The sequence below is a fragment of the Rhinoderma darwinii genome, chromosome 4 (genome assembly GCF_050947455.1).
Source record: "Rhinoderma darwinii isolate aRhiDar2 chromosome 4, aRhiDar2.hap1, whole genome shotgun sequence".
Lineage (NCBI taxonomy): Eukaryota > Metazoa > Chordata > Amphibia > Anura > Rhinodermatidae > Rhinoderma > Rhinoderma darwinii.
The window spans coordinates 335,116,792-335,141,370 of NC_134690.1; the positions used below are offsets into that span (position 1 = coordinate 335,116,792).

General features: G+C 40.2%; 1 protein-coding gene across 1 annotated transcript in view; it reads right to left on the minus strand.

Moving 5' to 3' along the window:
- VIT (vitrin) overlaps positions 1 to 24,579 on the minus strand; it is a 114,009-nt gene that overhangs the window by 49,904 nt on the left and 39,526 nt on the right. Inside the window, exons 2-11 of the mRNA XM_075864442.1 lie at positions 18,968 to 19,017; positions 17,780 to 17,836; positions 16,642 to 16,798; positions 16,389 to 16,522; positions 12,672 to 12,731; positions 9,325 to 9,537; positions 7,872 to 7,922; positions 6,295 to 6,336; positions 6,158 to 6,214; positions 5,365 to 5,418 (exon numbers count right to left, since the gene is read on the minus strand). Coding sequence (XP_075720557.1) covers positions 5,365 to 5,418; positions 6,158 to 6,214; positions 6,295 to 6,336; positions 7,872 to 7,922; positions 9,325 to 9,537; positions 12,672 to 12,731; positions 16,389 to 16,522; positions 16,642 to 16,798; positions 17,780 to 17,836; positions 18,968 to 18,998 — 856 coding nt within the window. The 5' untranslated portion in view covers positions 18,999 to 19,017. The remainder of the gene's footprint in view (positions 1 to 5,364; positions 5,419 to 6,157; positions 6,215 to 6,294; positions 6,337 to 7,871; positions 7,923 to 9,324; positions 9,538 to 12,671; positions 12,732 to 16,388; positions 16,523 to 16,641; positions 16,799 to 17,779; positions 17,837 to 18,967; positions 19,018 to 24,579) is intronic.

The following is a 24,579-nucleotide window of genomic DNA, read 5'->3' on the forward strand; positions in this document are numbered from 1 at the left end:
AGTAAAGATCCTTTCTATCATTACCGGGCCAATTCCCATTTGTTGTAAGGCCGATCTCAAGAAGACCCAGTGGACTCGGTCGAAAGCTTTCTCTGCATCAACTGAGATCAGACAAGTGGGTATGGACTTTTTCTTCGCGTGGGACATCAGGAGAAGAGTTTTATTGGTATTGTCTCTCGCTTCTCTCCGGAGGACAAACCCCGCTTGAGCAGAGGTGCCAATCTATTTGCAATTGCCTTGGAATAATGCTTAACATCAACATTTATTAGCGAAATTGGGCGGTAATTGGCACAGATAGAATGGTCTTTCCCTGGTTTAGGAATAACCGTAATGGTAGCTTCCAACGTTTGCGGCGTGAAGGGCATTGACGACGTGACCGAATTGAATACCTTAGTCATAAAGGGAAGGAGCTGCGGAAGAAAAGCCTTGTAGAAGGACGTCGGGGAAACCATCCGGGCCCGGACTTTTACCCGACGGAGCGGACTTGATAACGCCCTGGATTTCTTCATCAGAAAAATCCGCGCTCAACTCCTCGGTCTCAGCCCTTTCCAGCTCTGGCAGTGCTGTTTTAGCCACATATTGGTCAATTTTCTTTTGCAGAGCAGCAGAGGACATATCTTGTAAAGGTCCCCTGAGATTATACAAGGAGTGGTAATACTCCCGAAAGGTTTGCACTATCTCTTCTGGCTTATGTTTAATGTCACCCGAGCATGACTTAATCGTTGGAATATAAGAGGTGGGGACCCATGGCTTGAGTGCTCTGGCTAGTGCTCTGCCACACTTATTAGAGTGTTGGTAAAAGAAACCCCTAGCACGATCTCTGAAAGAGGCCTGAGCCTGATCCAGCAACTCTCTCAAGGAATTCCTGGCCTCTGATAATTCCGCTAACGTTTGAGGCTGTCTTGACTGTTTATGTGCAGACTCTAGGGACTGAATACAAGACAGTAACTTCTTCATTTTAAAAGCTCTCTCTTTTTTAAGCCTGGAGCCCTGTTGGATAAAGATACCTCTCACGACACTTTTCAGCGCTTCCCACTGTATCGGTAGGGGGGTGGGATCTAGGTTGTGATGATCTAAGAACTCTGAGATCGAACGGGTAACAGCCGCTCGACACACCGAATCCTTCAAAAGAAGAGGATTTAGCTTCCAATGCCATTCCCTCGCCTCCCCCCCAGGGAACCGTAGTGAGAGGAAAACTGGCGCATGATCTGTCCAGATCATCGAACCAATCCGAGACGCCGGAGCCCAGGACAATAGGTGATGACTCACAAAGAACATGTCTATCCTGCTGTACATGTCATGGACCGCAGAATAGAAGGTATAATCCCTTGTTTGAGGGTTAAGTATCCTCCAAACATCCACCAGCTGCATTGCAAAAAGTTTAGCCTTAAGAGCAGATAGTTGTGTTGCTGCTACCGAGGACCTGCCCGAAGACGAGTCCATAACTCGGTCTAAGACAAAGTTAAAGTCACCTGCAGTGATCAAGAGGCCCTCTGTGAAGTTGGCAAGTTCTGTCAAGTAGCTCCTGCAAGTGCGCACCTGATCATGATTAGGGAGGTACAGATTAGCCACTGTGAACATTTTCCCACAGACCTGAAGTTTCACAAACAAAAAGCGCCCATGAGCATCAGATCGGGTTTCTACAATAGACACCGGCAGAGATCTATGTATCGCAATACTCACTCCTCTTGACTTAGCTTCCGGGTTGGTACTATGGAACCACTGTGTATAGTACCTATGAGTCAAAGTAGGCACATGTTCACTCCTAAAATGCGTCTCCTGTAGAAACAAAATCTGGACACGCTGCTTGTGCATATTATACAAAATCTGAGAGCGTTTCTGCGGCGTGTTAAATCCACGCACATTCAACGAGCAGCAATTGAGAGACTCCATCAGGAATGAGGACGGCGACAAGTGGGGAAGGGAGTGGGACAGAGAGGGAGAAAAGGAGAAACAATTAACAAAGATAGACAGAAAACAATTAAGACACTATGGAAAACACCACAGATGGTGTTCCAGCCCCAAAACCACTAAGTTGAGGGGAAAGAGGTATATGTAAAGTGTTCACTGCGTAGCAGAACACCACCTACGTACGGAGTTGACTGAACTATGGAAGAAGGATGATCCCAACCAACTTCCGTTAACCCGATATCATTGATATAAACAACCGCCATATTAAGAGAAAACAGAGAAACTGCGGCGGGATAACGATATGTTTAGCCCTTAAAGGGCACCTGTAAAAGAACCACACAAATGCATGACATCATCACGTTCAAGGGAAGGAACAATAACATAAAGCAATATAATGTATACTATAATATAATATATCAGGCCCCGCTAGAAAGGTGGAGGGAACAGCTATAAATAGACATTCCCCAGAAAGCATCAGAGGGATTAAGAACTTCGAGGGATTAAGAAATTCGAGGCTATGAACCATTACAACCCGGGCTTCTCCCACCTACTGTTTCATCTTAGGGCCTGGCTACCAATAAGAGCAAGTTATGCTCGCGCCCCAGCTATACCTTCCTGCTCCCTCTCCGGGCCTGTAAAACCATGCTGTAACATGACAAGTAACATTTTTGTAACTCAAAATCTGGGGAAAAGTAGGAAAGCAGCAACATAATAAATCCCATGTTTAGGACAGGACCATGTCCGCACATTACCCCTAGCCTCAAAAAACAGCATCACGTTCAAGGAAGTCCTGCGAGGCTATGGGAGAAGCTAATGTCGCATCATGATTCCAACCGATTTGATTCCGGGACCATCGGCGCCAGAAGTCGTCTACAGCGGGCTGGAGCTGAATAATTTTCCACCCTGGAGTTACGCCATGGCGGGCGCTGTGGTAATGGCGGGAAGAGCGGCCAATCAGAAATAACAATAGCAGGCAAGTCCAGAGCTGCTGTGAACTCGGGGATGTCATCTGGGGAGTACACCGAGTAGGTAGCCGAACCTCGTCGAACTTGCAATTGAAACGGGTATCCCCACGAATACGGAATATCTTTCTCCCGAAGTACCATTAGTAGCGGCCTCAATGCTCTCCGTTTAGCCAGCGTAGAGCGGGAAAGATCTGCCAGCAATTGCACCGGAGCACCGTCAAAGTCCTAAACACCTTTGTTACGCGCTTGACGCATAATGGACTCTTTAATTTGGAAGAAATGTATCCTGCACACTACATCACGTGGTCTCGCCAGATCTCTGCTTTTCGGACCCAGGGTACGATGCGCTCTATCTATTTCCAACCGGGTGTCAACCGGTTTTTCCAATAGCGTGTTAAAAATCCCAATCAGTGTAGGAATGAGATCTTGGGGTCCTGTAGCTTCAGGGATACCTCTAACTCTGATGTTATTCCTTCTATTGCGGTTTTCAGCGTCATCAGCCATATCAAATAATAATTGAATGTGGGCAGAATGCTGATCTAATAAACTTTGTTGGGAAACCTGTTGCTGTAGGAGTGTCTGCGTGGTTACTTCAATGGCCGCCACAGCAGTATTAATATGGTGAATGTCCTCTTTCAGAGAACTTATCTCTGTTTTACACACCGCTTCAAGGCGGGAGATATATCCCTCCATGTCTGTTTTAGTGGGAATGGCCGCTATCTGTGATGTGAGTGCCTGCATATCGGGACCCCGCTCAGTGCCCTATGATGGGACCATGGAAGACTCACCCCGGACCAGAAGAGCTGGAAAGTCCTGTGTCAGCTCCGAGGACGACCTCGCTCCTGAAGGCGCTGCAGATGCGGCCGCACCCCGACCCGCCATGTTGGTTTGCTGAGGCGAGGAAGCAGGCGACCCAGGGTCTGTAAAGTAGTGAGGAATGCCGCTTCTCGTTCTCCCTTGATCTCTTCTTGCCGGTGTGGTAGCTTTACCGCGTGTTCCCCTTCGCATTAGTGCGATGTAAAGTGCTGTCAGACGCTATTAATCGGGCTGGAAGTCAGTCGGGACGCCGGAGCTCTCACACCACACGTCTCACCAGCGCCATGTCCAGGCCACGCCTCATGCCTCCGATTTTTTAAAGAGGCACATGAAGTTTTTAAAAAACTTAAAGGAATCGGAGTGTGCATTATGGAGGTATTCCCCCCTAGATTTATTGCTTCTAGGATATAGTAAATAAAGTGCCTTAGGAACCAGGGACTCTATATGCTATGTAAGACTTTGTGCACATGGCTTTGTTGTGTGCTTGAGCCCTTATGCTTTTTAAGCTTAGTAATATTTTTATAAAATAGATCAATTTTGTTTTGATGATTGAGGATCAAACAACAGCAACCTCATTTGTGTGTTGTCAACCATTGAAGCAGAACTGTCTAAATACAGAATTTGGTTTGTAGCAACTTTACATATTAGGGAATTGCATTATGATCAGTTCATAATTTAACTTTCTCATCTGAATCATTCAATTAACAAATGGGAGTGATTCTGGTAATAGCAAAGAGATTTTGGATACAATCTCTGAAAATAAAAATTCAATACATTGTTAATTAAAGGGGTTGTCCAATTTAGAAAACCCATTTTCATATACCATATTAGGAAATTCTGAATTAACAGATGGAGCTACTCTGTTCAGGAATATCATCTCTCGGCCAAAGTTGAGAGCGGTTACAGACCACGTTTCTTGCTCTGGAGGACCTGACCTTTGCTACATTACACAGACAACCCATTGATTTGAATAAGTACTGTGTAATGCTGAATTTCCCCTATGGTGGCGCTGCAGGGAAATTGAACTGAGGTTTGTTTACCCAGCTGCATTTTGGTCTATATTCTCTTCATATCTTTTTTTGCCAAAACTGGGACTTCATCTCAGCAGGGTGAATAAAGAACGCTTATCTCAAAGTAATGGATTTCCTACTTTCCTATGTCAGACTCTGTACTCATTTCTGGCAAAAGTATGCTGTGGGAACACGGACTGAAAACACTGTACTATGTGACATATATCAGTTTCCATTTGAATGAAAGAGGTTGTGTTTTTATTTTTTTTTACATATTTAGAGAATATATTTCTATAGTGGCACCAATATAGGAATCTGAGTTGCTCTGAAATACATGTAGTTAAAAAAGAAATAAGAATAGGATATATGATAAAATTCCTTTAGTTTGGCTTTAATAGGACCTGATAGGTTCCGGAATATCAGACATTCTGGATTATTAGACTGTCAAAAATAAGCATATGAGACTCTACTGTAAGGGTAGAATAGTTCATAATGTGTTAGATGTATAAGAATGTTGGAGGAATTTTATAATTGGTTCTATAACTGGTTTATAACTGGTTTATAATTGTTTCTCTCTGCTCACTGGATGTAAGATTAAAGGAATTTCAATGTATTTTGCTACTGTATATAAACACTACAGTAAAATTCTCCCTTTTACTTACTCGGATTTCCTTGGCTTGCCTTTTCAGCTAAAATTTGCTGAATTCTACTGGCACCTGTTAAAGAGATAATACACATATACATCTGTTAAAAAAGTCTGCATGAGGCAAATTAGGAGCTATGAGGAGAGAACAATAGCGCCACCTGTTGAAAAAAAATATTGAAAACATAAAAAGTGCAGTTTGAGACTATGTTCATGACGTGTTTTTGACATAGATTTGCTGCCGCAGTAAATTATTTCGGCCAGATATTCCATTGTAGTGAACAGGATTTTATGAAATCTTGTACAAACAATACAGTTGAAAAATGCATTTTTTTAAACATTTCACATCCCTTGCGGTTTAGTGCATTACCATTTCTTTCATCATTGAAAATGGAATTTTGCATTCAAGTCAGTTCAACTTTCGCAAACTGTTTCTTTGAGTAAATATCAGCTGCAATAGAATATTGACCCTAGCATCCAAGATCTCTTAATTTTCTTACATTCACTAGACATATGATAGCCATAATCTCATAGGACTCTATGGGTAACACCAATTTTATTTAGGGGTTTATAAACACCCTACTGTTTTGTGGATTCATAAAGATGGGCCTAGTCATTGTTAGGCCTGAAAATTCCATTGTCCAACGTTGTCTCCTCAAAATGCTAGTTCCCAATAACAAAATTGGCTCTTGGGAAAGGAGGGTTTTGTCACCAAGATCCCATTGCTGCTCCTCCTGGAAAAGCCTTGATGCACAACAGAACTGTATTTCTACATTATAAGGCTAAATAAATGTATTAAAGACATATCTCACCTGGATTACTTCTTTGAATCTGTCGGCTACTTGAATATGTTGTTGGAGACCTGACAACTTTAAAACAATATGACTTGATTAGTTTGGACTAAAAAAGTGGATGAAATGTTTCAAGCTAGCAGGAAAATTAGACATACCTTGACTTGGCACTCTGCCTTGTGCGGCTGGCACTGCTTGCCCTGAAATTAAGATTAAACTAACAATTACATTTTTGAAGGGCTTTTCTGGAACTTAAACTTTGATAACTTAAACAAGAGAATGGGAATGAGCTGCAGTACCAGACATAGCCATCGCTATGAATGAGTTTGTAACTGTGTAAACGGGGATTGGACCCCCACCGATCAAACATTGATGGCATATGCTAAGAATAGACCATCAATGTCCCGAAAACACCCTATAATTTAGTCTTAATCTACCTTTCATTTAATAATCTATTTTTAGGGATTTATTTAAGAGAAACTTTGCCACGGACACTAGAGGTCCTCTACCAGTGACAACCACATGATTGAAAATGAATAAATAAATGTACAAATGTACAAGACCCATCGCTGGGAATTAGTCACTCTCTTCCTCTCCGTGGTGCACTACCAGCCATTATATTCAATATAAATGACACCTTGAGTCTCCCCAAAATGATCACCTACTTCTGAACTTAAAGGAGACCTAATAGAAGAAAATATAAAAAGGTCCTTTAATGTACATCGATAAAGTAAATGCAGTTTTTTATCATCTTCTTCTATGGAGATCGTTTTGAAGTTATTGGCCCAAAGGAAAACCGCCGGGTCACGATGACAATACTTCCCATTCTTATTCCTGTCAGGTTTTAGTATTATCACGGAGATCTTGTATAGATTCTAATCACCAAAATTAAATATGACTTTACATATACCAACATAAATACCGGCCAGGTATAGGGTGTATTTTCTGGAGCAATTTTGAGCAAATTGCTACAGAAAACCGCACAAAATGGCGAACATAAGTATACGCCAACATGGATAAAAAGTGGGTGTGGTTTTGGGAGCATGACTTCATGCTGAGTGTTAGGGCCCTTGGGTCTGGGAGTTTCAGAGAGACAATGATTCCTTTCCGACCTCCTCTGTTGAATTTTGGGGCTGCACAGGCAGGTAGTGTGAACGTGTCTGGCTGCTGAATGTGAGTGTCTATGGCTCTCTGCTGCCTATTGCAATCTCCTGCCAGCGCCAATCTCACACTTGACCAAGTTCTGACATTCTTACGGCTGGGTGGCCGGGCAAAGGAGGGGTATCCCAACCAAATAAGAAGCATACTGACTGTGCACGAACTGTCTCATTATGCAAAAATACAGGCACCTGCCATTGCCGGTAAATAATTGTTGCTTTTACTGGCCTCCCAGTGTAAATACTGGCTGAGCCTGTGGTTTACCCGCCTGGGGGCACCTCATGCCAGGTAGTGTGTAGATATTGTTCTATTTGCTCCATTGAATTCATACAAGGTTTTGATGATGACAATGCTCCTAACGGAAATAAGAAGTGGACTTGTCATCAGGTTCTTCAGCATTTAGTCCTGTAACTTCGAGTGATCATATTATCATATTTCAGGATAGAAGTAAAATATTTGTAAATGGTTTTCAATTTTCTTTATAGCATTGGAACTTTTTATCTTTCAATAATAATGTTGTACTTTAAGAACTTTCGGAAATATATTTTAGGAAATATAATCTGGCCTACTAACTTACTTGATGAAGCAGCAACAATTGATGAATAAGCTGGGTGGATATTACTTGCAGCTGAAAGTAAGGTAAAATGGTAAAATTTAGTAGTGTGCACTATCTTTGAAACAAGGTTCCTATTTTTTATGTGATTGCAATGCTACTTTACCAAATGCACCCCGCAATGTATTATAGAAGTGATTGCAGGATCGCAGGTTTAGGTCCCCGAGAGAAAATAAAAAAGTGTTTTTATTATGCACAAGTAGCAAAACATAAAAATAATATCCATTTTTGTTATAGCTGCTAACAACCTGTAGAATAAATGTGACATGTTATTTATACTACATGGTAAACAGTGTGAAAAGAAATTCCAAAAAACAATGGCGGAATTGTTTACAAAAATAAATATTATAAAATGTAATCAATAAATTATATTTACCCCAAAATGATGCCACTGAAAAATACAACTTATCCCTCAAAAAACAAACCCTTATACAGCTACATCAACGTAATAATAAAAAAGTTTTTACTTGGAATGCATTAAGCAAAAACAGAAAAAAATCACTGTATCCTGAAGGCCCAAAACATACTATGTCCTTAAAGTGTTAAAGTAAGTGAGATCTATTATGATCCATTATGCTTCCTTTCGATTATTAAAAATCAAAGCTATCATGAATTTATCATGTAGCCTTGAAGCAGATGTAAGCAGAATAACAGATCTGTCAAATTTTTCCTAGAATGAACTGAGGTAAATAATGGGAATATTACTATATAGTTGAAGTTAATCATAGGAAAAGCTTCATGCTAACTGTTTTCATTATTTTTAGAAGTTTCCCTATGATTAATTGTAATTTTTATTTAAAATTTCTATAGTATCTTGTATCACAAAATGTACAAAATAATTTGATCTACCGCTGATCAATTATATTAAAAATGGTAAAATTTTTGAAAATCCATGTGAAACGCATGTTGTACAGGTAAGGATGAAAATAGATTCTGTAAAGTGCTATGTAGTATGGCCTAAAACTCTTAGGGTAAGGCCATACGTAGTGGCCCTGACACGGTCGCAATGCGGGTAACAACCTCACCGGCACCATGTTCGGTGCGGCTGTCAACCAGCCTGTTAGTGGCACGTTAATGTGGGTAAACCATCCCTTTATCTGCAAAATCGTGCGGCCATGAATTAATACACCCTTTATGACTGCACGATTTTGCAGGTTACAACAAGTTACCCCCTATTCATTCTGTATGGCAGCGCATGAAAAAGCCGAACACTGCACTCGGCTATCTCCGGCGCTCCCATAGAGAATGAATGGAGTGGCAGTGCGCATGAGCATGTAACCAGAATACCCCTTAACAAGGTATTTGGCAGCCGCGCCTACCCTTAGTAAGGCTCAAACTTTTGAAAAGTAGACCTTTATTCAATCACACATTTATCATGATCAGAGTATACTTTATGGATTTACTCCAACAAACTGACCTGTATCTCTTGCTCGTACAAGGGGTGGCCTCATCCTTGCTGTCGCTGTAGTAGTTGTTGTGGTTGTTGTTGTAGTAGTGGGGGTGGTAGTAGGTTTTGTTGTGGTGGGCTGTGGAGTTGTAGGTTCTGGAGTTGTAGTAGTGGTGGTAGGAATAGTAGTGGCCTGAGTTGTTGTTGCTACAGTTGGAGGTGGTGCTTCTCTCTGTACCGTTTCTTCAAGATAAATTTATATTTTTGTTGTATTGGTAGAGGATTTCCACCCAAATGTATCCAAAATATGGCCATATATTAGTATATCAGAAGTTGCAACACTAGCTAACGTTTGGTAATTATGACTCTTTTACTTACTATTTTGCTTTTTTCTATGCAGCTATTTTTGCAAAAGTGATAAAATGAAGTGCAGCCATATTGGTAGTCATTTTTTTAATGAGCTTCTCGAAACTGATAAATAAAAACTTTATCATTGAGTGAACATGCCAACACAATGCCATTTGGTCAAGAGTTGCTGAGAAGGTTATTCAAATGTAACAACCAATCCTAAGGATAGGCCATTAATTTTAAAATCCCGGATAACTCCTTTAATTCATTCTATTATATGCAATTTTAAAGACAGTAGAAAACTGCTTTCAAGGTAACAGTGCCCACCCCCTACCTAATAGGCCCCTGTGCAAATTCGCAGGTTGTCAATATGGAATATATTTATATCCTAATATTTTAGGTTTTGGATAGATATCCTCTTCAGAAAGATTATATACTCTCCGGAGTATTTTTTGCTTTTTATCTCCTGGCTAAGGGTATGTTCACACGGCCAAATTTCAGACGTATACGAGGCGTATTATGCCTCGTTTTACGTCTGAAAATAGGGCTGCAGCCATATTGGTAGTCATTTTTTTAATGAGCTTCTCGAAACTGATAAATAAAAACTTTATCATTGAGTGAACATGCCAACACAATGCCATTTGGTCAAGAGTTGCTGAGAAGGTTATTCAAATGTAACAACCAATAATGCTGCACTTGCTGTCACTAACAAAACTGAAAAATGCCAGTATCTCTGTAAGTAAAACAAACGTCATGATCAAATTCTCCAAATTCTGATTTACTATTATACGTTTATCAGGGACAGACACAGACAATAGAGGGCCCCCGTGCAAGAACAGTATAAGGGCTCCTTGATCTTGAATAGTTGAGTATAGGGCAGCCCTCTTATATCTCTCCAACAATCCACTAATAATAGTGAGCTTTAAAGTTAATCAATTGTTTATCCAGGATTTTAAAATTGATGGCCTATCCCTAAGAGAGACCATCAATATTAAATCGTTGTGGGCCCAACTGTTTAAAGGGGCCACGGCTGAGCCTGCAGCCGCCTTATTGTTTACAAGGATTTCATTTTCTCATACTTTCGCACACCGTTACTTTCGTAGTGGCTGTGAACGGTATTGCAGCGTCGTCCCATTCCAGTGAGTGGGACAGTGCTACAATACCTTGCACAGCTGCTACGAATGTTAGAGTATGTTCACACGCTTAACAAAAAATGGCTGAAAAATACGGAGCTGTTTTCAAGAGAAAACAGCCTCTGATTTTCAGCTATTTTTTATGCATCAAGCGGTTTTTGATGTGTTTTTTTACGGCCGTTCTTGGAGCTGTTTTTCTATTGACCCAATGAAAAACGGCACCAAAAATGGCTCAAGAAGAGACATGCACGTAATTTTTACAGGGCGTTTTTTTACGCACCGTTTTTAAAAACGGCCGCGTAAAAAATGCCCCGTGGGAACGGAACGCCATTTTTCCCATTAAAATCAATGGGCAGATGTTTGGAGGTGGTTAGTCCCCGTATTTTTAGCCGTTTTTCAGGGTGTTTACGGCCCGAAAAACGGTTGAAAATAGGCCGTGTGAACATATCCTCAGGGTATGTTCACATGCTGAGTCAAAAACGGCTGAAAATTAAGGAGCTGATTTCAGAGAAAACAGACTGATTTTCAGCCATTTTTGAAAAACTGAAAATAAAGCTTCTTTTAATTTGAAGCTTCTTTTGAGGTGTTTTTTGAGGCATTTTTCATAGTGTTTAATGGAAAATCAGCTCCAAAAGACGTCGCAAGAAGTGACATGCTACTTCTTTTTGCGGAGTGTGTTTTTACGCTCCACTTTTTAAAACAGACGCCCCGTATGAGCTAAATGCTGTTTTTCCCATTGATTTCAATGGGCAGATGTCTGTAGGCGTTCAGCTTCCATTTTTTCAGGCGTTTTTTCAGGTGTAAACGCCCCGAAATACGGCTGAAAATAAGTCGTGTGAACATACCCTAGCGGTGTATGCAAATACTAAGTAAAAATGACATTCATATAAACAATGAAGAGGCTGCAGGCCTCAATCGCGACCCCTTCAAACAGCTGACCGACAGGGTGACGAGAGTCGGACCCCCACCGATCTAATATTGATGGCCTATCCTAAGGATAGGCCATTAATTTTAAAATCCCGGATAACTCCTTTAATTCATTCTATTATATGCAATTTTAAAGACAGTAGAAAACTGCTTTCAAGGTAACAGTGCCCACCCCCTACCTAATAGGCCCCTGTGCAAATTTGCAGGTTGTCAATATGGAATATATTTATATCCTAATATTTTAGGTTTTGGATAGATATCCTCTTCAGAAAGATTATATACTCTCTGGAGTATTTTTTGCTTTTTATCTCCTGGCTAAGGGTATGTTCACACGGCCAAATTTCAGACGTATACGAGGCGTATTATGCCTCGTTTTACGTCTGAAAATAGGGCTGCAATACGTCGGCAAACATCTGCCCATTCATTTGAATGGGTTTGCCGACGTACTGTGCAGACGACCTGTTATTTACGAGTCGTCGTTTGACAGCTGTCAAACGACGACCCGTAAATTTACTGCCTCGGCAAAGAAGTGCAGGGCACTTCTTTGCCACGTAATTTGAGCCGTTCTTCATTGAAATCAATGAAGCACGGCTCAAGGTTTACGAGCGTCTCAGACGCCTCGTAAATTACGAGGAGGAGCTTTTACGTGTGAAACGAGGCAGCTGTTAACAGTCTGTCTTTTCACACGTAACTGCCTCTCAGCGTGTGAACATACCCTTACTTGACTTATCATTTGGCAACGTAAAGCTTGGGCTTTACGTTAAGGACTTAAAAAATTAAAAAAGTCGATTAGTTGAAACCCTTGCCTGTATTACTAATATATTTTTACTTGTTCAAACAAGAATGTATTGAATGTTTAATATCACAATTATATAGTAGCTATATTTATACTTATACTAATAGTAAAATTACTAATGTAAAATCGTATCATTTACCAATTTCTGTGTCAAATGTTTTTGAAAAACTTACCTACTTTGACTTCAACGTACTCAAGAACTGTGGGATATGTGACACCTTTCTTTCCTTTACCTTATGGGTAGAAATACCAAATATGATTCTATTAAATAACCGTAGTGTTAAAAATAATAGAATACTTAATGCACTTAATGTATTGGTATTATAAAAATGTTGGGGATTTTCATGAAACTCTAATTATATATATGCTTTTATTGCTTTTTGAAGGGAACTAGTTTTGCAGGGAGGGTTAGTTTCATGCTGATAATTTTATTTGTCAGTTACAGAGCCCAGGATTGCCACAATTGTCCAAACTTTCAATTAGTTATCTACACATGCAATTATTTTATATTAAGTTTTAGCTCACATGGGTTAGTATAAAGATATTTTCAAAAATAGGCCCAAAACCAATAAGCATTAGATTTATTGAATAGTACAACGATGGACAGGATCATAAAATTGGTTCAAAACAGCGAATGTTAAAAAAATTCAATTCAAGATTTGATTGCATGGATTTAGATCCTTTAAAGGTGTTTTCCAGCTAATAAAACTTGATGGCCTATCCTCAGGACAGGCCATCAATAGCTGAAGGGTCGGAGTCCGACTCCCGGAACCCCAGGCGATAAGCTGTTTTGAAGGGGTTGCAGCGCTCATACGCGCGCTGCTTCCCCTTCAATTCTTCTTGCTCACGGTGAATCATCGACACCCATTTAGTGGGGATTCACAGGTATTGCAGCCTTTTCTCCCATTGAAGTGAATGGGAGAAGGCTGCAATACCTGTGAATCGCTGACAAATGCGTGTCGAAAATTTACTGTGAGCAAGTAGAAATGAAGGGGAAGCAGCGATCGTACGAGCACTGCGTCCTCTTCAAAACAGCTGATCAGTGGGGGTTTTGGGAGTCTGATCCCGACCCATCAGCTATTGATGGTCTATCCTGAGGATAGGCCATCAGTTTTTATTGCCTGGCAAACCCATTTAAGGTAAGTTCAGACCATGCCAAATTCTGCACTAAAAATTTATGTGGATGGGGATTTTAAAACTGTTACCACTGTTAGTAGTTGAGAAAAACCTGGATTTTCTGATTCACAGAATGCTCATTATGTTGCGGAAATGCAATGTTTTGCAAAGGATGGAATAGCATCAAATCTATAGCAAAATCCACAGAAAATGTAGCATGTAACATATTTGTGGGTTTGCGGCAAAATCCATGGCGGAAAAACTCTACCACATCTGAACCAACCCTTAAGATGGCCGTACACATTAGATGTATGACGACCGAACCTGCCGGTACCGGTCGACAATCTAATGTGTATGATGGTGTCTGACTCTCCCCTAATGGCAGATGTTAGTGGGAGAGAATTGGCCGGCATGTTAAATTTTAACATGCCTGATCCTTTTGTACGTATTGAGGCTTTCTCCCTTCTCCCTATTGAAAACACACGAACGTTAGCAGAGCCAAAAGTTATTGTGTATGGGGTAGTCAGGAGGAATAGCTGTTGGCCGAACTCGAGTATGGCCAGCTTAAGTGTATTCAGCTTTAGGAATGATTAAAACTAATACATGATACTTTATACATAAGGGAGGATATGCTTTATATGCGGTCAACTGAGCATCTTCTTCCAGCACTGTCTTACCCAATAAGTCTAAATGTGGCTATATACATTAGATATATGTTGGTCGAACGGGCCGATTTCGGTGTGCCCCACCGACTATTTAGTGTGTGTGGCGGTGTCCCGACTCCCCCCCGATGGTAGATGTCGGGGTAAGAAGGGTTGGCAACTTGCCTGACCTTTTTGTTTGTTAAAAGATAAGTCGCTGCCACAGAAGTCTGGCAGTGGCTTTCTCTCTTTTCTCCATTGCGTGTCTGTGTATGGGGGAGTCGGGTGGTATAGCTGTAGGCCGAACATTCAGCTTTCTGAAATGTATGGCCGGCCTTACTCAATAACTTATATATAAAATGATAAATTGGCATGGCTATCCCTACTGTAGTATGTAAGCTGGTTAAGGCTAGGAAACATATTGTAAATGTACAAGTTTAGCATGAAGAATATAGTATGCAGTCCCACATGGGCACGGTGGCCATCCCTTCGGGTGAGTAACAAACCATTGAAATACATATAATTTATTTTCATGGAGCTAGTATGTATGACATATGTAACAAGGGGTCTTCCTCTTACATTCTGGCAATATGTAAGATAGTAGTTGTGGCCTAAATTCCAAAGGCTTTCTATTAGAAACCTTTGGTCCGTGTATATTTATTTCCCATTGCCTATAAATCATCTTGGCTACAAGATAGCTCAGAACATAAAAAACTTATGATTACTATGGCCACAATCATCACTACCTGTAACTCACCTCAGAGTCAAGGTGGGCCCTACCCTGGTAGTCATGACTGTACTTTGCAACATTTGCACAAATTGTAATAATTTACATTAGTGGATCTCACAATCTCATTTCTCTCACACAAACACACATACAAACTAAAGCCAATTTCATAGAAGAACTCTTCTGGCTGCCTTCATCTGTCCCTAGGGCATGGTTGCCAACTCCCTCTTTGGAGACTCTTGGAAAAAGTGAAGACCTTCCGGAAGAGAAGGAAAATTTCCTGGGCGCCACAAATACTCACCTCTCCCCATTCCCCCACTCCTCTGCACTCCTGGGGCTGCCACAAACAACGTCCTGTCGCTGACCCTAACGTCAGGACGTTATCTGCGCCGGCATTCGGAACTGCAGGAATGTGTATGTCTGGTCTGGGGTCTGTATTAACCGGATAGTAGTCTGGTTGTTGATCTTTATAGGGTATAGTCTGGTCTAGGGTCTATATTTAGGGAGTCTGGAATTTTTGCTTAGGGGGAATCTGGTCTGGAGTCTTTATTTAGGGGGAGTCTAGCCATGGTTCTTTATTTAGAGGGAGTCTGCCCTAAGGTCATAATTTAGGGGCTGTTTCCAAAAGTTTGCAAGTATGCACTAGAGGGAGGTTAGAAGCCTTTTGTATAATTTCATATTTTTCCGTAAATCCTATAAACCTCAATGGGAAAATGCTCGGTAACCTTTCCACTGGCAAATAACTGTCCTAGAGGTGGGATCTGCACCTATCAGGCATTTATGACATATCCTGTGGATGTGCCATAAATGTTTACGATAGGAATACCACTTTAACTATATGTCTATGCAGGGAATTTGGAGCTTTGTATCAGAAATTATATTTAAAAAGAAAAATCTGCAAAGAATTTAAATTTGAAATAAATAAGAAACTAAAAATGCTGTTAAAGGTTGGATATTCACTTTAAAAATTTACTGAGGGGCAGCTAGAAAAGATGCAATATTGATGGTTTCAAAATGGCACTGAAATAAAAAAAGATTAGTTATGAGATGTAGCTGGAAGTAACAGAGAAAAATGGATTAACTAAAGTGTAGAAGAGAAACATGCAAAAGGGAAATGTAGTGTAATAAAGTGGAATTAGGCCCGGTTCACACAGTGCAGTCTTTGTTGTATTTTTCCCCCCTAAATCCTATTTGGATCCAAAATAGAGGAGAAAGAGAAACCTTTCCTTTGGTTAAAAATATGGCATCATACATACTGCCCTGTTTATACCTGGCCTAAGATTTTTTTTGATCATTTAAGGGCTATTTACCATTATGGTGAACGGTAAAACACTACTGCCGATCACGACTGCATTGTATGATGAGCACTGAGGAACATTTTTGGGGATCTCTTAGTTAGCTATTACCTGCTATGACAAATGACTCTTTCCAACGAGGAAGAGAAAGTGATCGTATCCCATTTGAAAAACTTCCCTTGTAACCAGACTGCCCAGCAACTTTCCGAACAAAAATCTTCCCTCCTGAGTTGTCAATTACACCGCTATAAAAAAAAAAAAATTAACATTATGTTCAATGTAATATCATCCGTAATGTTAATCATGTGTGTTCATTTTGTGATCATGCGAATAATATAATTATCACGTGTTCAAACCTGCAGACCTGTGAATGGCAGCTGTGCATATGCTGGAAAAAGAGGCATATATGTCCGTGCCATATACACGATGCTTCCCGTCTTGACAACCGGCAGGACACTTTGCAAGGAACTCTGGGTTGACTATCTTGCCTGCTTTGATGTCACAGTCAATGTGAGGCACATCTGTGCAAATAAACAATAAGGTTTACAGAAGTGAGTCTATAGAACAGTCATCAATCCTTGTCTGGACGGAGTGGAAGAGCTGCCTTTTATACATTACATACTGTATGTGCAAACTTACACTAGTAAAACACAACACAAAAATATCAACCATATTGCACGTGATTCACATCTATCTATCTATCTATCATCTATCTATCTATCTATCTATCTATCTATCTATCTATCTATCTATCTATCTATCTATCTATCTATCTATCTATCTATCTATCTATCTAGTTGATACACACATACACACTTATACAGATGTGGCATAGCTGTTTTTGGAAAGCAGATATACTTAAAGAACTGTCATGGCATCCAAGTTAAACAGTTCAATGACAAATACAGCTCTAACACGCAGCCACACTTGATGTGCCAAGGCTGCAGTCCACATTAGATACCTCTGGCACACACTATGACCACTTATCATTGGTGGCCTGCCATCTAATACAGTCTGTATGCAGACACTCTTCAGTCAAGAGCAGTGCCCTGCAGAGCTGCTCAAATATCTCTCCTGGTTCTTCTAAGTGTCCTAATGAGTACAAAACTGTAGGTCTCACGCATATAGTAGAAGCTGCTATATCTGCTATGAAGGTATCTGCTCCTTCACTGTGCCAATTATTATCTATTGTAGACTTGGCTGAGCCATGCGCCAATACACAAATATATTTTTGAACAATGAGTACAACTGTTACAAGAAAAACATTCCAATAGTCAAATAAAACACTTCTATTCTATGTAACAGGGTCTTATCTCCTATTATTGTTTGCATCTATAACTTAACTGACTGTAATCATAACTGTGGATTATAACAAATCCACAGTTATAAACAAAATGTGTCGATAAATGTTTGCGAGAAATAATAGTGCTTTACATCAATGAGACCACTAGGTGGCACTATAGTTGTTTTAAAAAAAGAATACAAGAAATAACAAAACATACGTTGCTTATTCTTTCTGTTCTTCTTGGAGGATACACATGTACATGAGAGAATCAAAACTGTAAGAAAAGAACAAAACAAAGGTTACTGATAGATTAAAGGTACAGTAACATATACAGTGCTTGTGCATAGTATTTGACTAAATAGTGCCTGATATAGTGCATTTCTCAGAAACAGCTTGAAGCTCTTGGGCCTAAATGCAAAATCCTGAGCCTCCAATCTATCATGTGCCATACCGGTGTCTTGTTAAGTGACATGGGTGTCTTTGAGCCCCCACAGGCACCAGTACCCAGGAACTACTGCTATTGCTGCACCTCTATAGCTATGACCCCTTGCCTAATGTAGTAGTATTTGACTAAATGGTGCCTAAAAAATTTTTCAGCCACATGAAGGATGATTTAAAATCTCAATTGATTTCTAGTGACAAAAGATCCTTTCAAATTATTTAATTCATTCATGTTTTTCTATGAGTAACTTGTTTTATGAATAATGGGAACTGATTGTTCCAAATCACCAGTAAATAAAATGTGTATGTAGCTGATAACTTACGTAGAATACCTGCTTATTTATATTTATCAGCAAAAACATTATGAAATGAATAGATGGCAGCGCCAAATCCTCCAGAGCAGGAGCTTCTCTTTGCACCAGCTATCTGTTCTTGCTTATAGAGGGGGATCTTAAGCAGGGAACCCATCTATGACATCTATATGTCCTAATAGGGCATATGGAAAGGGGTTGTCCAGTTTGCGCAGACCCTTAAATGCAGTTCATACGGAGCAATGTGGGATGTTAATGAAAAGTAATAAATATTTCCTCCAAGGAGGGACACTTGGCAGGCATTATATTGTCATTCACGAAACAGGACATAATGTTTGTATGTTTTTTGTTAAGGAAAACTCCGGACAAAATTTGTGTACTGGGTTATGTTATGTGTTATACAGAGTCGGTGCATGACACATGAATTCAATGAGGGCCAAGGAAAGAAATCTTGTGTCATGTACCTCCCTATCTGGCCCTGTACTATAAGTTCTGCTTGACGTGTGCCTTTAAATGTAATATTACTGTTCATTGAACACATTCAGACTATTTTTTTTTATTATTAGATAAGGTAAATGTGTATTGCCATTTGAAATATGGTTAGCGTGTACCAATTCTCTTTACATTCTGTCTTTAACTTCTATAACACTTACCCAACAAAACTGCAGTAGCCTTCTCCTTCATCGTAGGAAAAAGGGAAAAACTGAAAAGAAAAACAAGAAACATTTAATCTCATATATTCTGCAATATTCTTTAAATCACCCCAATAATACACACTGCATGGTTAGGTGTCCTAGATTGTACAATACAAAGAAGAGAAGGTTGGTGTAAAGGATTTGCCAGACACAGCTTCTGTGTCAATGCCCATAGGTAATCAGTCTGCACCTGCTTCTATGTCTGTGAGACTGACTCCATCTTCCACCACTCAGGATGGCAGGCTTAGGAGTGGGAGAGCCTATCAGAGCCTGGCCAGACGGAGCTAGCTCCCGCCCTCTGTCTATTTATACCTGCCTTTCCTGTTCCTCCTTTGCTTGTGATTCTTCTCTGCTGGTTTCCTGGCCCTGCTGCAGCTTCTTGAACTACTGACCCTCTGCTTGTTATTGACCTTGGCTTTACTGACCACTCTTCTGCTCTGCGTTTTGTACCTCGCTCATCTCCTGGTTTGACTCGGCTCGTTCACCTCGCTTGTTGCTCACGGTGTTCCCGTGGGCAACTTCCCCATTTCCCCGACTTCTTTGTACCCTTGTCTGTTTGTCTGTCGTGCACCTATTGAGTGTAGGGACCATCGCCCAGTTGTACCCCGTCGCCTAGGGCGGGTCGTTGCAAGTAGGCAGGGACTGAGTGGCGGGTAGATTAGGGCTCACCTGTCTGTCTCCCTACCCCATCATTACAGTTGGTGGTCATGGGGCTGTCTCCAAAAGCTGCACCCCCTTTCTGATATTTGCATGTCCTCTTTTGGTTCACATGGATTTCCTACTGTTTAGAACCGTAACTGGCAGGTTAAGTGGCTGTCTGAAAAATTAGTTCCAGTATGCGGTGGGGAAATTAGACTGTGAGCTCTTTTTACCTGTCTGTATGAATACAGTCTCTGTGGGGCATTGCAAAATATGTTGGTGCTATATAAATATAGGATAGACATAAATTCTCCCCTTCATGTTAATTATGTTGGACATGAATTGATTGCATGGTAAACACTAGACAGGGTAGTTATTGGGCTTAGCCTTTATTATGTTTTTTTCTTTTTAAACATATTATACCTTTTAGACCATGTCAAAAAGTTTCTTTATTTACCTGGTTTAGCTTTGCAAGGACCTAGTGCTTACTTAGTGGTTCCAGTTTCGGTTTTATGTAACTAAATTTTAATCACTGTACTGAATGTTATGCAACTTTCCAATATAATTTGTATTTCAAATTCTCATCCTTTTCAAGATATCTGCTGGTTGTCTGTGAATGGAAAAATTCTGGTTTAGGGCATGTTCACATCAGTGTCACGCTTCCCTTCATGGTTTCCACTAGACCTTTCCGTCGGATTAACCCATGAACGGAAAGGCAAACAGAAACCATAGCTTCCATTTGCATTACAGTCGACTGCGATATTGTTTATGCCGAATAAAAAGAAACCTTACGGAACGGAGACAAACGGAATACCATTTGCAACGGAAGCATTACCATTGCAATCAATGGTAATGCAAACGGAAGGTATGGTTTCTGTTTGACTTTCCGTTCATGGGTTCCTCCGCCGGAAAGGTCTGATGGAACCCATGAACGGGAGGGCAACGCTGATGTGAAGAGAGAGAGAGAGATCTGATACAGTCTTAAAGGGATTTTATGGGTTCATAAAAAAGATTTCTATTGCCATAATCAAACCTTTTTAAATATACCGTACCGATTTCTAGGGATTACTAGCTAAAAACCTTCAGAAATGTACAATACATGTGAATGGGGTTTTAAAACATTTGTGACTATTTCAGGGAATGCTGCAGATATTTTAAAACCCCACTGCATGTTTATCTTGCAGAATTGCAAAGGGTGAAATCCATGAAAACTGTGCATGTAATACATATGGATTTTGCTGTGGATTCGCATCTACTATTTTATGGTCATAATCCCAGAAAAATCTAAAGACTATGTAAACCTTTGAAAGTAATTTTTGTTTTGTATAATAAAAATGTCAGTCAGTGTGTTTGGTGTAACTTTCAAATGAGTTTTTATTAAAAATTATTTTTACTTTTTGAGGTAAAGCTGCTTTGTATTATCTATGCAGAACAGCTGTATCTTTCGCTAATACCTGAATCTGTCAGTCCTGCAGACCTGAAGGGTTCAGTGTCAGCGGGACCTGTGAGTCTCTGACACGCAGGATCCATCTGTAATCTATCACATCTCAGTTCATAACTTAGATGTGATGGATAACAGGTGGATCCCGCGTGTCAGAGACACGCAGGACCCGCTTTCACTGAACCCATTAGTCCCGCAGACCTGACAAGTCCAGGGTTCAGCGAACGATACAGCTGCTCTATATAGAGAATACTCAGCAGCTGTATCTCAAAAAGTAAAAATAATTTTTAATAAAAACTAATTTGAATGTTGCACCAAACACACTGACTGACATTTTTATTTAAAAAAAAAAATCACTTTCAAAGGGTTACATTGTCTTAACAAGCTGAGCACCTGTGTCAGTTTGACATGTATGACGTTTTCAGCCTTTGAATGGAAATAAGAATGTTTCTATTCACTGACAAAAGAAGATACTTTGCAAAATGGCAAGGAATTAAAATACAATTTATATTGGAAAACAATGGCTGCTCTTTTATTTGCTAAGGTTAGGTACATTTCTAAGGTGTAATACAGGTTTTACTTTATTGCTAACATTTCAGTAATATACTGCAGCAGTTAGTATAGTGAAATAATCTAGGTTTTTTTCCTGTGTATGTTTATAAAATGGCAAACAAACACATTTCTAAATTGGTACCAGACATACCAGGGCAAAATATAGTTATTTAATACAACAGTTATTTTTCATTGCATAAGGGTATAGTGTAAGGTTTCCACAAAAATGTCGTCTAAACTATAGTTTACCTTACACTGAGAGTAAACCATTCCTTATGTCATGTAACCTGCCATTTCACAGTGTGGTCGGTAATTAAAAATACACATTGAGGTATTTTTTCCGAAACGGCAGATACTCAGACATCATAAATATAGCTTGTTATTTTGGGATACCATGAAAATACAGACTTACTACAGAAATCATGCAATGTATTATAATGTAGGAAGGAGTTGATACAGTAGCTACGTAATGTCATGTATATACAGACTAAGTGTTTGATGTAGTTGTCCTGTGTATGGACTATTCAGGGATCAAAGCTTACACTCTATTTATACCTGTAAGGTTGATATGCTCTGTTAGTGTTGATTGCAATTCACCCCAAAATGTATCTGCTCTTATATGACATGACATTTATGAAACCTATTATATGCAGGTAAATCTCGCATGTAGATACACCGGGAAGAACAAAGGCCTGCCCTTTTAAACCTTAAACGTTGCCCACTTTGGACAAGCCCTACTTGTTAGACGTGTTTCCTTCTAACAATAAGCAGTTCACAAGGTATGCACCATGCTGAGATCCCCAGTTATCAGCTGCTATCTGTTGGGAAACCTGGAAGTAAAGGTCCTATTACACGGCCCAATATGGGCAGTGAAAATGAGTGCCGATCAACGAGACTGCTTGTTGATCGGCGCTCGTTTACTCCCTTCACAAGGGGCAATGCTTGGTTATATATGGGGATGAGCTATCGTTACTATGATCGTTAGTCCCTATACGTTTCCATCACGTCGGAAGCACATTTCTCTATTTACACATTGAGATGTGCAGCCGACACTGATAATATTTAACGCTGCATAAACGAGCAGATCAGCCGATGAACGAGTGTTTGTTCGTTCATCGACTGTTCGTCGCCCTGTCTACACAGGGCAATGATCCGGAACGAGTGTTCATATGAATGCTCATTTTCCCGATCATTGGCCCGTGTAAAAGGGCCTTAAGCGTTCAATATTACTGCAGCACCACCAGAGGGGAATTTAAGCATTACACAGTGCAAATTCAAATCAATGGGTTATCTGTATAATACAGTACAGTACAGGTCTTTGTAACCACTCTCCACTTTGCCCAAGAGATAAGGATCCTGAAAAGAGTACCTCCCTCTATTAATTAAAAATTCTGTAATAGGGTATATGAAAATGTTTTTTCTAAACGGGACAACCCCTTTAAGCTCAAATATACCTCAGGCAATTGCCATAGCTGACATATTGTCTTCCTAGGCCTGAGAATTAAACTAGAATGTAAATGCTGATGCATAGTAATAGAATTTACTAGGTTTTCATTTCCTACACCATTACCCTCTAACTCTTTATATACCTTCATAGTTTCCTTTGAATCCGTTGTCTGCTTTGAACGATTCCTACTTGTTAAAATGGTCTATTGACAATATGTAATGAAGTGTAATGTAGACATGTTCCTGGCGACTGTGTGGGTCTTCATTCTGAATCTCTGTATCCTATTGGGGTCTGCTGTAGGTTCCAGAATTCAGGCTCTCAATGCAAGTCTATGAGAATCTCGCTGTAAGCCTTATAGACTTGCATTGAGAGACTGACATCCGATTTCTACAGTAGACATTGTAAGAGTTGTCAGAGTACAGATCATGCGACCTCTCGACCCTGAATGGAGTGTCGGCCTGTGAAGCACACCACCAGGTAAATCACTATACATGTCGATATTACACTACATTATATTCGTAAACAGGGTAAGCGGGAAAAAAAAGCCTGCAAGACAGGACAGGTCCTCCAGATCGAGAGACGTTCTTTGTAACTGTTCTCCACTCTAGCATAGAGATGAGGATCCTCAACAAGGTTCCCCCTCTATTAACTAAGAAATCCCTAATAGGGTATATGAAAATGTTTTTGTTTTTTTAAACTAGGCAACCTCTTTTAGGTTGCATTTGACATTCATATTACAATCTAACAGTCACTATAGTCAAAAACTACAAATTCAGCTTTTGGTCGGCAGCATGGATCTCTACAAACCCCCAAAGTATCATTTATCGGAATGGTGCCGTTACAGAGATCACTTGGTGTCTCCTACTGGACCGCAGCCGAAGCCTGCACTGACCATAACAATAGACCAGTGCTGTCCTGAGTCTTGGGAGTCAGTTTAGGACATATACCCAGACAGCATCACATCATTTTACAATGATGACTACCACTCTGCAAAATACAAAGAGGACATCAGTGATGATGAGGCTTGGCAAAATGCTAAGACACAAAAATCCCTAATTTTTCTGTCAGTCATACTCCGTGACGCATCTAGCTGTCAGTTTTACATTTTCCCACCCTGGGAGGGGCTTAGTTGTGTGCCCCCGCCCACTGATATCTATGTAAGGAGAGATAATTAATATACGGCTGACTCAATATTGAGTCGTGCAGATAGCGGCCACTTGATGATGCAGTGTAGAAAATATGTAGCTAAAACAAATAACAGAAAACACAAAGACTATACATTGTAAAAGTAAGGAACACATATTAACACCATGTCCTGGATGATTTTTCATTTTTGACCAGAGTGTTACTTTAAGATTCTGACCCCTAGGAGTTCTATCCAACAAAACGAAGATCATCACCCCTCAGCCGTCTGTCAGCAGAAAATGTAAAAGATTTAAGGAAATGAACCCGTGTTCTCTTCAAGATTTCTACAAGATTGTTTGCTTCAGG